This window comes from Nomia melanderi, chromosome 10 (genome assembly GCF_051020985.1).
Source record: "Nomia melanderi isolate GNS246 chromosome 10, iyNomMela1, whole genome shotgun sequence".
Classification (NCBI taxonomy): Eukaryota; Metazoa; Arthropoda; class Insecta; order Hymenoptera; family Halictidae; genus Nomia; species Nomia melanderi.
In genome coordinates, this window is record NC_135008.1 from 3143739 (window position 1) to 3160869 (window position 17131).

Below are 17131 nucleotides of genomic sequence, written 5' to 3' on the forward strand. Positions count from 1 at the left end.
ACCTTGTTGCCTGTCCAAAAAGAGCGACGCATCGGGACGGGTATAATCGCGGCACGGCGAACGGCGGGAGGAGGGGGGGGCCTTGGGCCGGGGCCAGTCCCGTCGAGAAAAACGCGACATTGACACGCTGGAATCCAGTTCAATTATTTTTCAGTTGTAATGGGACCGCCGGCAACTAAGATCCGTAATTAATTAACGCAATAAGAAAGGCTGCCGTATCCCCGATAATGCCGGCCGCGACCTCTCGGCCCGGCGAGTCGTCGTTACAAAATCCTTTAACGGGGCCCGTTAACTTTTTTATCGAAGCAACTTTACCGGGATGCGCGCTCGCGCGACTCCCAGGTGGATGCGGTCGCGCCGGTCCCCGCGGTCGCAGTTAAGCGAGGTCTCCACTCGAAAAGGGAGACGACCCGTGTGTGTTCCACGGATTCCACGGGTCGGCCGCACCGGGACGTTTCTTTTCCTCGGGCAGAGCCTCGTTCGGGCATGCACCTTGTGGAAACGAAAGCGTTCTTTCGGCTGCGGGTCTCACTTGTTCACCCTTAGCAGTCCTATGTCTGTGTTTATTTGTAGTATCGCAATTGTGCCATTTGAAGGTGACTGCATCTGTTCCTTTTTAATAGTTACTACTTAATAGTTGAAGATCGTTCGACATTGAATGAATAAATCGAGACCTTTCCGCGATTATTGAAAATGGTAGATGCTTTTGTCGGAGTTAAAGAAATTGAGTTGGCGATATGCAAGCTGAATTATGAATCGATTGAAGTCTCAATAGATACTCTTGGAGTTTCTGTAGAGAAAGGTTAGATGTTTAAGAAATTGATATATATTTAGCTTCATACGTTGAAGGTTTCGTATGTTTCGTAATCTTCCGCGAAGGGTTAATTAGGGTAGTTTCCATTTCTTCTACTGTTTAAGCAATTGATTTCTGTTTTAGCAATTTCTATTAATTCAGCAATCGATATACAATTCAGCTTCATATATCTCTACCTCTACATTTCAAAGAATCCTCATCAAAGGGTGAAACCGATCGAAGAACTCCCCGATTTTTCGAAGCACTCGTAGTAGCAAGACCCCTTAAGGGAATCGCGGAAACGGTTCGCACGGTTCGCCGCGGCGTTCGACTCCAGTTCGGTGAACTAGCGGTCGCCGGGCGCGAGATGGCCCGTTAGGAGACGAACGAAACGATTGTGGGAACGATTCCGCCCTTTTCCATTTCTCCCCGGGGCGAAACAATGCTGCCCCCCGGACGTAACTGATAACACCGTCGATCGATCGTACCCGGCGACAGCCATTTTTACGCGGCGTTATCACCGAGGCGCCTGCCCACCTTTCGCCCCGGCGCGGCGATTGCTTAGAAAATACTCCTCCGCGTCGCATTCCTGACCCGGAGAGATACGGCGGACGATTAAAATTGCAGCCTCGCGTTCCCCGTCACGTTCCCTCCCGCTTTTACGCTCGCTCCGGGCTCTCGGCCCGCCGCAATCCAAGAATCCCGCCGGATCTTTCGAACGGAGGATTCTTTTGTCGACCGATGAGACTCGCCTGGAACACCGGTGACGTCGGCCACGGTGATTGGTGGCGGTTGAAAAGAATCTGGAGTCATTCCCCGGCTACGGAATGCCTCGTAATCGTCGGGCCCGCCCGAAAATTCTACCCTGACCTAGGAAACCGAGAGAGAGGACCGTGACTCGGGAATCCGCCGCGCGACAGTTTCATCCTGCGGGTTGTTCAATCTTTCAGATAAACCTCGGAAATGAGAATCGTGTACGAGGACTGGTAGAGGCTCTAGTCCTCGGCGTGAAAAAGAGATAAAGCTGAGCTATGTTGCCCCAGTGATAACAAAATGGAGATCCACTACGGTGGAATGCTCACCGGTTGCGTAAAAGTATCCGTTTCCTGGAATCCGACGCGTTTCTGCGAACGGCCTCGTTTCCGCGTTTTTCCGTCGAACAATGCGGTAACGACGACGTGGATTGCAGTGCTCTTTGTTCGTCGTCTTTTTCATTTGTAATCGTTTCTTTAGTTGTTCGATGTTGAGTTTCGAAGTCGATTCAGCTGAGTAAGATTGATTTGGTAGAATGAATTTTAGAACTGATTTCTTCGCCAGAAATTTACTATTAATGAAATTACGTAATGAGATTCGGACGACCTTTTTTAACCAGGTTCCAGAGGAATTATATGTAAATCAACGTGCATAGAATATTCTATTTGGTGTACATGTTGGTACATTATGAGAAGCTTAGCCCTTAGCTGTCCTATGTCGAGTCAGACTCGACGTTCCATTTTATTGCAATTTCAGGCGTGAAAGTTTAATGTCATTGTAAGTTGAAAGTTACGAAATATATAATTTTGTACTGCATAGATTTTGTTACAATCATGAACAAAAATTCGGCCCATAGTTAATATATCACAATATTTAATTAGTAAAAGGAACGAGGAAAGTTGATATCGCGAAGGTTGAAGCGATTCTAGTGACCACGACTGCGAGACGAGGCAAAAGGACGAGCGGCTAATTGATCGCAGCGTTCACACGCGAAAACGGAAAAAGCAATCGGTGCGTTCGAGGCCCGTGCAAAATGGATGCGCGGTTTCTCGTGCGATAATTATCCGGGCGGGTGGGTTACTTTGTATATGCAAGGGTCCGCGAGGTATGATTGGGCCACCGATAAGGCAATATACGCGTGGGGCCGCGAGAATCCTGATCGCATCGCGTAACTAGCCTCATTTTCGTTGCCGGCCTCCGTCACGAAACGTGATTTCTCGTTATACGCACCGTGCGTTGCCGAAATGTTGGGAAAAGAATAAAAGTAGAGTTTCGTTGCGTGCTTTGCTTATGATATTGATCGATTATCTAGTTATCTTGTTGACAAATGATAGGGTAGAGCAGTGACGAGCAAACGTTATCTTGTTTTCGACTGGAATTGGAAACACTTCGTTGATCACCAACGTTATTAGAAAATCAGTACCTTTTCCTATGGATGAAATATGCAAAACCTTCAGCAGAAGCTAAATTATGTATCAGTTGGTTAAACAGTAGAAGAAATGGAAACTACCCTAATTAACCCTCTGCGGAAGATTGCTAAACATACGAAACCTTCAACATATGAAACTAAATATATATGAACTGCTTAATTGCTAGAAAAAAAATAAAACTACCTACCGATCTCTTGCTATCCAACTAATTAGATCCTTCATCCACGACTCAGCCTTCCAAATCTGAGCATTCCATCTTAACCAGTTAACTGTGTTTGACGAGTATACACGTCATCGTAGCTTGACACGATACTAATTCTTTCAGCGATGAATTCTTCATTTTTTCACATGAACATGTAATTCTTCTTTGTTTCGCTTTGATCTTTCATTAAAATATACTCTACGTGCATTCGTCCTTTGACGAGTACACGCTGCATTTTTCGATTTTATTGCGAGAACGAGAGGTTCTTCCATCTAAATTTCACAGTTAACTGGTTGAAATGCCGATGTTCGTCCGCAAAGGGTTAAATCATTGATTTCCTCTTAGAATTCGAAACGTGATAGTCCGATCTCCCCGAAACGTCGACGTTCGTCCACGACGGGTTAGAGTACGCTTGAAAAAAAGGAACAGACTGCAAAACGATCGCGGTAGTGAGGTCGGGCGTCGAAACGGCGCGGATTTTTGCGTTTTTTCGCCCGCGCGCCGCGTGAGAAGAAACACTAGACAGCCGGCGGGGGCCTCCCCCGGCTTCTCGCTGATATATCGCGGCGGGATACGGGACACCGAGCGAGCGAGCGTTTCAGCGGCGCGGATAGGGCACGCATGGATGACTGGGAACTCTCATTCCGCCGCGACGGATAATCTTGATCGAGGACGTCGGCAACGATGCGAGATTATAGAAATTAATGGTAATCGTTTGCCGGAGAAGACCGTACGCCCTCGGTTTTCGTGTTTCTCTCGTCGTTTCTTTGTTTCTGCGCCGGGGCTACCTGGAGAACGCTCGACGCTCCGCGCCGGCTTGACCCACAAACGGGCACGCTCGCTAATTCTGCTCGCCGGGACATGCACTTTTATAATACAATCGCGGGAAACGGCGGAAACTCTTGCGCAACGCGATGGTATCTTCTGACGGCGACACGTTTCGGGTCTATGGAAAATGGGGACGGAAACCGGGACTGATGACATTGATGCTGTGTCTTCTGTTAGCGATAGTGTCAGAGGCTTTCCTTGATTTGGTTTCGTTAGTCTAGCAAATCGAAGACCTCGAGTTAGCTTTTTAGCTACTGCACACCACTATGGTTCATTTCTTTCTGCGATGTTAATTGTTATGGACATTATTGTCTAGTGTGTCTTGTGTTAGTGATAGTGTCAGAGGCTTTCCTTGATCTGGTTTCGTTAGTCTAGCAAATCGAAGACCTCGAGTTAGCTTTTTAGCTACTGCACACCACTATGGTTCATTTCTTTCTGCGATGTTAATTGTTATGGACATTATTGTCTAGTGTGTCTTGTGTTAGTGATAGTGTCAGAGGCTTTCCTTGATCTGGTTTCGTTAGTCTAGCAAATCGAAGACCTCGAGTTAGCTTTTTAGCTACTGAACACCACTATGGTTCGTCGATCTAGCAAATCGAAGACCTCGAGTTAGCTTTTTAGCTACTGCACATCACTATGGTTCATCTCTTTCTCATTTCTTTGCCGAAATGTTCAAGTTCCTTCAATCTCATAAAATTCCCATGGATCCTATTTAGCAGCTAACCAGTTCAAAGACTACCAATAACCTACACCCCTGCACAGCCTGCACGGAATGCAGCCGCATTCGATGGCCAATAGTTCGATTCATCAATCACAAGTGGCTTATCGCGAAATGAAGTAAGGCTTCGAGCAAGCGTACGACAGAGGGTCCCGCGAGTTCCAATAAATCTGTTCGAGCCCCAGCCGGGGGCGCGGAGAGAGCGAGCGAGCGAGCGAAAGAAGCAGAGGGTCCCTTATCACGGACCATTTAAGTAATGAGCCGGCACTTAGCCGCGTCGCCTGTCTTTCATTCCCAGGCAGTCTGTAATCGGTCGGCTGTCGTTTCCCGTGTAACTCATCCCGCGGCTCGCTTCTTTCACTCCCCCGGAGGACAACGGGACGCACGGACGCGACAACGAGCGAAAGCGGACTGCGCACCAGGATGAACCTGTCGAGCTGAAAGCCCGAGCTTCGAGAAGCGCCTTTTTCTCCGGAAACAATGCCAGCTTTTTCGCGGGCGAGTGGTCGCCTTTGATCGGGTAGTTCTAGAGGCTGCCCTTTGAACTTTCGATCCTTCACCCCCGCGTGATTCATTCGCGAAAACGGAGGAGGCGCGTTTGCATGGCTGCGCTTCCTGCGCGAAGCCTAGGTTCTTCCGATTTCCGGAAGCGGTTCCATCGATGTCGATTCGTCGATTGGCGAGGGGTTGCGCGGTAGCCGGAAGTCGAAGATAGAGTTTGAATGGCGGGAGCTGGGATTTGGATAGATCGAACGCGCCGGACCGTGAATCCTTGGATCATCGGAGCGACACGGTTTCATTGTCCCTCTATTTACCGTGAAATTAGTTGTCTTCGTTGCTGGAATCGGTGATTGAAAGTGGGTAATGTCTTTTATTCTCAAGATGGGCTTCTGTGTTCGTTGCTTGTGGCTCCAGAACTTGTCCATGGAGAGTAGGAACTTAGATTCCTCGGTTACTGAACTCTACTGTGTTTCGATTTGTTCGTTCAATGTTGAATGATCTTCAATATCTTCGAAATTATAGAATCCACTTTATGAAACCCCTTAATACTTTACGGACGAAGATTCTTTCAAATGAATAACAAGGTAACAAATCCTTCAGCAGATGCAGCTAAAATTTATATCAATTGCTTAACCTTTGCGGATATCTTCGCGGAGCTAAAACTTTCATGCTTGTAATACCACGTCGCAAACAAATGACTGTGTTAACGTTGAACTTTGTATAATGCGATACGTGAAATATGAATAGCTTTGTTCCTCGACGTACTTATTTCTGATCTAGTTCCAAAGAATAAGGAAGCTACTTACTGATTCCTTGTTTGAGCAGTTGAGTCATAAGCCAAGAGGTTAATTACTTCCTCAAGCTGCCGGATACTCCGTTTCACTAGCCAACTGTTCGACCAGTCAGTTCCTTCAGTGCACCGAGCCAACGTTCGAGACGAGGGTAGCGCACTAAGGCGGTCGTTCCCCGAAAATTCCTCGGTTTCCTCGTGAAGACGACTAGCAGTCCGTGGAAAAAGGGGAGGTTTAATGACTCCGAAACGGAGGGTGGCACCGGGTCGTTCACAAGGGACAGAGACGCGACCGTTACGATCGGGATGCACCTGTTCCCTCGACCGGGCCTTGTGCATTGTGCGTTTTACGACGCCTCGACGTCGCCGTGACACCTCCGGTGCTGACAGAGTTCCTCGGAATAACGAATGAACGACGAATAAACTCCACCTGACGATTGCCTGCGAGTAATTAGTGTATTCATCGTTTACAGAGCATAAATCAATCGGATCTACTCGCCGTTTTTTATTCATTTTGAATAACTCTCTATCGCTGCAATAATACGAACGTCAATCACATTGCCTTACTTAATGAATTTCTAGATACGAATTAGAAATGTCGCTTAGAAACTTACGTCCATTTTCTATATCCTGATTCTTGTGAATTTTAACCCTTCGCGGACGAAGATTTGATACAGCAAAACTAAGTTAAATATTTAGTACTTTAAGTTAAACTTTGTATTATGTGAAATATTTAAGTAAAATATCTGTTGCTTAATTTATCTGTGAATTATCGTTAGATTAGGTTCAAACGTCGTCTATATCTCGAACAATCTTGAATATCTCCAGTAAAAAACTTCCGAGTACAAAGGGTTAAAATTTATTAGAGAAAAAATAAGTAGCAACAACTGATAATAGAAAATTAACGTTCAATTTAGATTCTTAAAGAACAAAGACCACTCAGATTCGTCAGATTCAGTTTAAAATTTTCACGAGTCCGAGACATTATAGGTCAAGGGGTTAACGTTGAGCGACTCGAACAGTGAACGAATAACGGTTCGCCGGGCGAATAACAAGAGTAACGAGTAACTGGAACAACGAACGACCCGATAACGATTAATTATTTACTCGTCGTTGTCGTTCGAATAAGGCTTTACTCGGATAATGCCCAGCGTCGCCTCCTCTTTCTCTGTCGCGGGCCCGACGCTCGGCTTGGCCTTTCGTCCACCGCACGAACGGTCGATCGCCAGTTAATTCTCGACCTCGACGGGACCCTGTCGCATCCCACCGAACGCGAAATACGGTCTGCTCGTAAAGTCGGACGTTCCTTACCGCCTTAATCGCGTGTACACACCTGTCGGCGCGTCCCCGTAAACTTGTCGCCCTTTTACCGGTCGTTCACCGACATTCGGAACCGCGTTTTCTGTGTCACCGATTATCGTTCGAACGGTCCTGTCGAACATCGTTGCGCAATCGCGTCGTAAATCGTTCAGCGTTAGGGCTCCTCTGCTCATTAGACACCGAACGTTGTTGTTTTTTTTTTATATCTAGATTTCCGTTGGCTGGCGTAGCGCTGGATGTGGATTTCGATTCAACTTTGAGGAATCGGAGGAAGATTAATGTACTGCGTTGATCTTGATAGATCGTAGACTCGTTTTCATCTTTCGCATGAATGAGCACTTTGAATGTTTGATAAGTTTGAGGTACTTCGTTATGTATTTCTCGAAACGGAAATCCAATCGAGTTTCAATGTTTCTTGAGTAGGTTTGCGTTGGCTTTATTTCCCAGTTTCTCGTGTTTTCGATCGGTGATTATTGAAACTATGAAATGGGAAGCCTAGATATCAATTCATTTTTCGAGTATACTGATAGATCAATGGCTAAGTTGAGGAATTTAGGTTCCAGTTATCGTTTCTTCACTTAATTTCCTATTGCTCCCATTTCCTAATTTCAAATATTAATCTCAAATCAATCTTAATATCTCAGAATCGAAATCTTAATCCTAATTTCGAACTTGATCGTTCGTCAATAAGGTTACACGTAACTAATGAGAACTGTAAACTAATTAGCAAGACGCCCCTTGCACGTTTGCGTTCCGATAATATCAAATCATCTCCCAAACGTACTGAATATCGACAGCTAAGCTGAGGAATTCAGTTTCCAGTTTCCATTACTTCGCCTAATTTTCTACTGCCATTTCCTAATTTCAAATCTCTTAATTCACCCTTCGTCAACAATGTTACACCTAACCAATCAGAACAACAAACTAATTAGCAAAACGCCCCTTGCACGTTTGCGTTCCGCTAACCATCGAATCATCTCCCAAACATACTGTTAGATCACTCGATGACTTGGCTGAGGAATTTAGCTCCCAGTTTCCACTCCTTCACCTAATTTTCTATTGCCATTTCCTAATTTCAAATCTCAATATCTTAAAACCAAAATCTTAATCCCAATTTCAAACTCCACCGTTCGTCAACAATGTTACACCCAACCAATCAGAACAACAAACTAATTAGCAATACGCCCCTCGCCGGTTCGCGTTCCGCTAAGCATCGAGTGATCTCTCGACTGTACACACGCACAGCCGGAGCGGACGGGAAAGGGGTTAGCAAGATCCGAGCGATGTTCTGTAACTCGATTTTATCTGTCACTGGAAAGTCCGTCGCGTCTGATCGGCTCGTTCGTTTTTCATCGACGGTGTCTCGGTTTAACGTTACACGCGTGTCTGGTTTCTGTTCCCGAACGGTTTCGTGCGTCAGACCGGGCCCAGCACACGCGTGATCCGCGGCCGGCTCCTCGAGAGCACCACTCGGCATTCCACGCGCTCGGATCCGTCGTCTGGAATCCTTTTCTCTCTCCCTTTCTTCCTTTTCTTCCTCTTTCTCCCTCTTGTCTCGCCGTGGCCCTCTCGTACGCGCCTTGTCGTACAGGGTAAACGAAATAAATTCGGCGCGACTACGCCTCCGATATCCGGATCTAGAAGGCGCGAGGACCCAATCGACATCCCGACGCCTTGTAATTTATTTGTCGGTTAATTTCGGCCGGGCGACTCGGTGTTCCTGGTGAACTTCATCTGCATAACCTGACGATTGCATCTCCCGGCAGCGGATAACTGCCAGCCCGACAGGAGATTAACCCTTTGCACCCGAAAGTTCTTCGCCAGGAATTTACGTAATGGAATTACGTAATGAGATTCGGACGACCTTTTTTAGCCGGGTCCCGGAGGAATTATATATAAATCAACGCGCATAGAATATTCTATTTGGCGTACATGGTGGTACATGAGAAGCTTAACCCTTAGCCGTCCTGTGTCGAGTCGGACTCGTTCCATTTTATTGCAACCTATTGAATGCTCTCAAAATGTTAATAATTGCGAAACAAAACAATCGAAACCAGTCATTTTAGTACAGTAGTTCTAGCGTTGATAAAACTAGACGAAACGTTTAGTTCATTATAGTAAGGAATGAAATCAGTAATGATATTCTAATAACCAATAGATTGGTGCTTCATTTCAACTATTCAAATAGAATTTCAAATAGAATTGTAGATTGGTGTTTCATTTCAACTATGATTCAAATAGAATTTCAAATAAAATAGGTGTTTCATTTCAACTATGATCCAAATAGAATTTCAAATAGAATTTACCATTCTATTCAAAACGAGACGTTGCTATTTTACAAATAGTAAGTCACTTTGACTGGTACGGTGGTTCTAGTGTCACAGAATCCAAGGTCGCAACATCTATCGATACATTAATTCACTAAGAACCTACCAGCTGCGCAATCGGTAAAAGACAAATTACTAGAAATCATCCGAGATCCAAAGGCAAAGCAATAGCATTTGCGGATCGGTTCACCGTCAAAATGCGTTTCCCCTAGTCGACAGTCCCTTTCATCAAAGACTGCTACTAAATCCGTAGTCCCAACCGTCCGCCGTGTCAAATTACGGTCGGGAGAAAGCCTTTCGCCGTCAGCACCGTCGTAAATTTCCACCAGAACCCGGCTGAGAACCGTCGCGCAGCCTCGCCGGATCGTTTCTACCAATTATAGCGTTCTGGAAATCGGGGGTGGCCGGGTGGCGGTTGCTCAACCTCGGATCTGCTTCCTGCAAATCGGACTCGCCGCCGGTTCCCAGAGCGGCGTCGCGATGCCTGATCCGAGAACAGTGTGCAATTATCATTTTTACCGGGGACAAAGGAAAGAACGGACAGAGACAAAGGGAGCCGGTAAACAATTGACCGTCGGATTTTTCATCGGCCGCGATCGTGGGCATCTCGTTTCCTGAGATTCCGCGTTGGTCGGCGTTTGGGCGTAGCTCGTGGGCTTGGTCGCGCGGCGAGCGGTTTCGCAACGGATCGCCGGCGTTTCCTCTCGAACGGAACGCGTTTTCATTGTGCAGAACAAGTTCGGGAGGTCCGGGGCTCTTCAGTTTGCTCGCAGATATCATCGCCGTTGACCCTTCACCTCGCTGTGTCCGTCCCGAGACACGTGGCTCGAGCTTTCAATTGAATTTAACGAACACCAGCGGTACTCGAGCTCTGTTAATTACAGGAAAACAGACTTTCCCGGGGGACATCGATTAGATTGAAGCCAATTAGCTTATTAGAGACCTCTGAAAGACTAAGTCGCAGTGATTTAATTGCTCGAACAGCAAGAGATTGACGCGTAGTTTCCCTTTTTCCTATTAATTAAGCAATTGATGTATGATTTATCTTTATCTCTTGAAAGCGTTGTGCATTTCAAAGGGTTAAAGCGGGGAACCGCGCGAAGCTCGCCTGAATTATCACCGAAAGCGGCCGGGACAGGATAATGAACCCCGCGGACGCATTAATTCCAAGGAGCTCCTCCATCCGCGGAGCAAATTGGTAGGTAGTCCCCGGAAACGGCGGCAGCTAGAGGCCGCCAGTGATTTTCCGCATATCCGTTGGAACCGTCGCCGGTCAGTGACTCCGCGCGGCTTGCGCGCGTTCGCTCGGGGTCAATTAATGGTACACCCCGGCCGTAAACGTAAGGCGAGCTTTAAGGGTATTTTCGTGTCTGGCCGGCGTTACCGGGGATTTCGTTTGTTGGTTCGACGCCTTGGACCTCCTTCTACGAGGCACTGTTCGGAAGGCTTCAATTTCAATTGCTCGCGGGCCAAGTGGCTAATCCTACTCGGTTAATTAACCCTTTGAACTCTGTAGGCTACAATATCGCGCCAGGAATAATATTAGATATTTTAATGGATCTTAAAGAAACTACCCTAAGATTATTCGATTTTTCATCCGAATTTTGTACTAAGGAAAATAAAAGATCGAAGAAATGTTGCATTTCTAATTTTCGCTTGGAATACTATAAAAATTGCAATTATTGATAGATTACAGAACAACCTGGAGTGCTAAGGGTTAAGCCTTTGAACTCTGTAGGCTCCAATATTGCACCAGTTATAATATTAAATATAACAATAAAGTTATAATAATAAAGAAACAAATCTTAAAGAAACTAGCCTAAGATTATTCGTTTTTTCACACATCCAAATTTTCTACTAAGGAAAATAAAAGATCGAAGAAATGTCGCCATTGCCAAATGACCCCATGACATTCAACGTGTTAATTAATATCAAACTTTATAAGTTCGTAAAATCAACGACTCAGAGGCGTCTACAGAAGTGCAGAGGGATATCTCTTAACCCTTTGCACTCCGAACATTTCGAACGCCTTAATAGTTCACTTCTGTAGAGAACCATTCAAGAACCTAAAATTTCGTTTTGAACGAAAACTCACTCACGTCTTTTAATTTGTTTTCAATTTCCTATATTCGAATAGAATATAATATCTATAATAATTTCCAACGGAGTGCAAAGGGTTAAAATTTCCATTCCAAGAAACTTCAACGAATTCTCCAAAAATCTTCATCCCTCGATAGCTCCGCGAGATCAGGAACGGATGATTTTCACCGATCCAGTAGTTCCAGATAAACAGCTCGATCGCAGCGTTCAGTCGGGAGGATCGATTCGGAAGCTGATGAAGCACTCGAAGCGGATGCCAGGGGTCCGCGCGATTTGTCAGGGCGCGCGAAGTGTGACTGGCAGCAGCCAGTCCGGGGCTGGTTCCATTCAAGCAGATCTCGTTGATCTCGCCGAGCAGGAAGGGAGCGTGTAGTCCCTTGCCCTTTGATTCGGCGGTACGAGTCCGCTTCCATTCATGATCGCGGGCCTCGGTACCGCGCGACGACACACGGGAACCGACAAAACCGTCTGAGCCTATTCAGCCCGCCGTCAAATAGTTTCCCTCGGGCTCGGCTGAATGGAGATAACGATCGGCAGCCCCCGCGACAATGATATTTCGACGATCCTTGCGCGTTTCTCTCGCCTAGACCGGTAACTGGGTCTCGAGCACACCGTTTCACACTTGGAACCACCCCGGCGGTTAACCCTTTGTTTAATAATTATATGATAATTATTAAATTATGTTAATATTAATTTAAACTCGTTTTTCACTAGAAATATTCAATATTCTTCGATGAGATACCGACGAGCTTTGAAACTAATTAATGAGAAAATATATATAAATTAAGAATTTCATATATTGGTGCGTCATAGCTTAACCCTTTGCACTCGATAGTTTTTCACTAGAAATATTGAATATTCTTCGATGAGATACAGACAAGCTTTGAAACTAATTAATGAGAAAATACACATAAATTAAGATGGAAAGTTATTTTATTTCAGTATTCCAGTATCAGGGAAAAGTATAATGTTGAATCATTTGATTGAATTTTATTATTATTATTATTGGAATGATAATATTCATCTAGCTGAATGTCACCGTGTTAGATATTATTTATAACATAGAAATGTTTTAGCAAATAATCATCGTTCAATTGAAATGAACTATAGTGATTCGATTGGGGTCACCGGTGTTATGGCATTCAACGTGTTAATGTTTATAAAGCTTGTTAACACCGAAGCCCCGCTACAAGGGAACGATCGAAGTGACTTTCACGAGCACAGCTGCGAAATAAACCGAGGCAAATAGCTAAAATAGCTTCAGTGTCGCTGCCCCCCACTCGAACAACAATAAACAGAAAGTGAATTAAATAGAACAGAGCGTTGAACCAACTCCGAACCGATTGCTGGCATTCTCGATAGATTCTGGAACAGCAGGCTCACGTGAAATGCGGGTCAGAGCACACGGCCCAATATTTATTGTTAAAATCGCCGGCTCGATCTTAATGGCTGCCGGGCACGCCACTCGCGGGCCACTCGACTTCGCTCAATGTTGCCTTTCATCGGTCGCTGGGGTAATCTTTCCGAAGTGTGGCCCTGTATCGAGTGCCCCCTGCAATTCCCATGGATTCCCTCTGCGAGATGTCCATGGGAAACGAGCGTATACTTGCTCTCAAACTTCATCCCTTGTACATTTCCTTGTTAACCCCTTGCTTTGGAGCACCGTGTCTCGCGATGAGAATTTTTAAGTGAATTTGAGAGACCTAAGTGTTATTTATTGTTTTTAAATATAGATTAAATATTACTTTTCTACTATTAACACGTTCTGTGGTGCGTGTACCATTTGTGGTACACGCCCAATTTCTGAGGAAATATTTTTTGTGAAATAATATTAAAATATTGATAGAGGTCACCAAAAACTTGCATGCAACTTAATGTTTCATTTAAAAAATCAGTGCACTCGTAAGCAAGGTATAACCGAAATTTCCTTTTTTCTTTTCCTAATAAATTATTAAGGATGAAGTAGCCGTAAGGCAAGGGGTTGAATCATTCGGTTGCGACTTAGTCATCGAAATCTGAGAATTATCTCACTGAAATTCACCCGGAAAGGGTTAAAGTTACAGAAAGCTAGTAAATTCTCCACTGTTATACTATCACCAACAAATATTCGAAAATAATGTTAGCACTCGATCAATTAACCCTTTGCACTCGAGAATATTTTTCTCTACAAACTCATTATTTTCTGATGAAAGAATTAATAAATTAAGTGACAGAACTATTTTATTTCGATGTTCCACGAGTTGATACATTATATAAAAATTTAACATTGAATCTTAAATTTCATCATTTCGTTCGGTCAAATCGAATGACGACTGAAATTCACCTCCCGAGTATAAAGGGTTAAAAACATGATTGGCAATCGAACGGTTGATCGATTTGGCGAACGGCTCGTCGAACGCATCGGATCGCCAGAATTTCGCGGGACGTCCCTCGCGCGGGGATTTCTGGGAAGCTGTTCGAGAGGCGGGAGAAATAGAAGCCCGGTGGTCCCGGAATACGCGGACGCGGAAGGTTAAATTTACGCGTAAGAAGGCCGCGCGCGTCCGGAGGAATTAGTCTAGGATGATTTCACCGGGCGCACGCGCCCGCGCGTTGCACTTGAAACGCATCCGAGAGGGTCGCCGACCTCGAAAAAGACGGTAGCAACGGCTTCGTGGGAATCTCTCATTGTGGCCTGGGTTCGGACGGGGCTCGTTTTAAAATCAGCACGTAGCCGGAGAGAGATTCGTTCGTTTTTGCGCGGGAACCAGCGGACCCGGACCGATAGACGCCCGAGAACCCGCTTGGGAAGGGTCGTACGAGCACGGCGAAAGGTATCGCGGGAAATGAAAGAGAAACGGCCGCTCGTTTACCTCCTGAAGAATGATTAGCTGTTAACCCTTTGCACTCGACTGTTTCTAGACTTTACAATGTCTTCAGACTTCTTAGGCTTTTCCAGCTTTTCGAAGTTTTCAAATTTTCAGAAGTTTTCAGAGTTTTCAGACTATTCGAGCTTTTCAAATCTTCCGAAGTTTCCAATCTTTCCAAAGTTTTCAGTTTTCAGACTTGCCAAAGTTTTCAGAATTTTCAAGCTTTCCAAAATTTACAGGCTCTTCAAACTTTTCAAAGTTTCCAAAGTTTTCAGAGCTTTCAAACTTTCCAAAGTCTTCACACTTTTCAAGCTTTCCAAAGTTTTCAGACTTTTCAAGCTTTCCAAAGTTTTCAGACTTTCCATGCTTTCTAAACTCAAGCAAAAAAGTAATATTTATTTTTCTCATTATTAACCCTTAACGAATCAAAAGTATTTTAAATTCATCGCGAAAAGACAACCATAATGAAATTTATACTAAAAACAATTGAAAATGAAATTTCACTATTCACATGTCCATATTTATATTTCGTCTACTCATCTATATATCATTTTGATTAAACTTATCCTAAATCCTTTGTTTAAAGTTATATTCACAATTCTTTAAGGTTAACCACGTAATAGAAGATTACATGTAAATTCATATTACAAGGGGAAAGATTAATTACGACTGATAAAGATAGCAACTAATTAAATCAGTAATAATAGAATATAAAAGATACGTCTGGGAATTGGTACGAAATGACGAGAAACAAAGATAAGGAACACAGTTGAAAATACATATGCAAAAGTGTATGATACGCCATTGTACAATTGTAACGAGCACAATTAATAATTCGCTATCTATTAAGGATCGAGTAAAGGACGATTTCCCATCAGCGCGAGAACTAATCCAGCAAAGAATCCGCGCAGAGCGGTCACAGTTAACGGACTTCGAGTCAGCTGACTTCAGCGAACGTCCGCACTGTGCGAACTGTTTCGCATCACTTTCACTGACTTCATTGAAACGTTCTGTGTTTTACCGACGAGCTCTAACTGCGTCCAATGCGACTCTCCGCGTTGCCTGGAACATCGCAGTTCACCGTTCCAGCTGATCGAATCGTATTAATCCCTTGCGTTCGATTGTTTTTCCCTGGGCATACTTGGCATTTCACATTAGGCTCGTGAAACCCGTCGATTCGACGTATATTGAATTTTATGATGAAGTAATCAGTATATTTATTTTTAGAATCTGTTTTGACATCAATTTTGATTTATGCAGTTGCACGATATGAAATATAGATTTCTACAGGAAGTGTGACACTTGGAATTTTCAGTTAAAATTATTTTTTCAGTTGCAGCGTTTGTCAATTGAATTTTGGATATTTATAATTCATTTTATAATTGTTACTGGAAACATTGAATAGGCAATACAGAATATGTCTGATACAGACAATTAACACTATTTTTACCGGAAGTGTAGGACACTTGGAAGTTTCAGTTAAAATTATTTTTTCAGTTGCAGCGTTTGTCAATTGAAGTTTGGACATTTATAATTGATTTTATGATCGTTACTGGAAACGTTGAATAGTCAATTCAGAATATAAGAATAATATAGACAATTAACAGTATTTTTATAGAAGGTGTCGAGACACAATTGCTTGTAACATTCACAGCACACGATGTTCTCTTTTGTTTCAGGAGTAACAAGTACCTGCAAAAATCGTCCATCAGCCGCATCTGCGCTGTTGGAGGCTTCTTCATTAGCATTCCCGTGTTTTTAACTGGTAAGAATCATGTTCACTTTGTTTAACACGTTGAATGCCATGGGGGTCAACGGTGACCCCCAACCAAATCGAATTACCATAGTCCGCTCAATTAAACGATGATTATTTGCAAAGACATTTCTATATTATAAATAATACTATCTAAAACATTGATATTCAGCTAGATGAATATTATTATCATCCTAATATTAATAATAATAATAATAAAATTCAATCAAATGATTCAATATTATATTTTTTCCATTTCATGGGGCAACATGAAATCCCGCGGCGTTCAACGTGTTAAACCGCGATTGTTTCTCGTTAACACATTACTAATTACCGGCTAATTATCAGAAAATTGAATTGTGCGGATTTTCAGTGAGATCCACTTATATCACTATCTACAAAAAACTCAAATATCACATTGTTACTTAATATATTTTAAATGTACAATTATTTCTAATCAAATTGAATATTCTTTAACCCTTTGCGCACGGAGATTCTGTAAAATATACGAAAGCTTCAGCAGATGAAGCTGAATTACTTGTCAATTGCTTAATTAATATAAAAAATAATCAAAAAATAAATGTAATCAAATCATTCGTCCACGACTTAGTTTTTTAAATACTTTCATCTCGCCGAAATGTAGACATTCGTCCACAAAGGGTTAAATGCTGTGATAATTAGCAAAATTATAACTAAGAGTCTTTATGTAAAAACTAGATTTCTCGTTACCAGTACGCAACGCGTTAATATAGCGACTCGAATGAATT

The 17131-nt window shown here is 43.6% G+C and overlaps 1 protein-coding gene across 2 annotated transcripts in view; it reads left to right on the forward strand.

Annotated features, from left to right (window-relative positions):
* LOC116433909 (uncharacterized) overlaps positions 1 to 17131 on the forward strand; it is a 62878-nt gene that overhangs the window by 38659 nt on the left and 7088 nt on the right. For both annotated transcript variants that reach the window (XM_031992553.2, XM_031992545.2), the window contains exon 3: positions 16291 to 16376. In XM_031992553.2, the coding sequence (XP_031848413.1) occupies positions 16291 to 16376 (86 nt within the window). The remainder of the gene's footprint in view (positions 1 to 16290; positions 16377 to 17131) is intronic.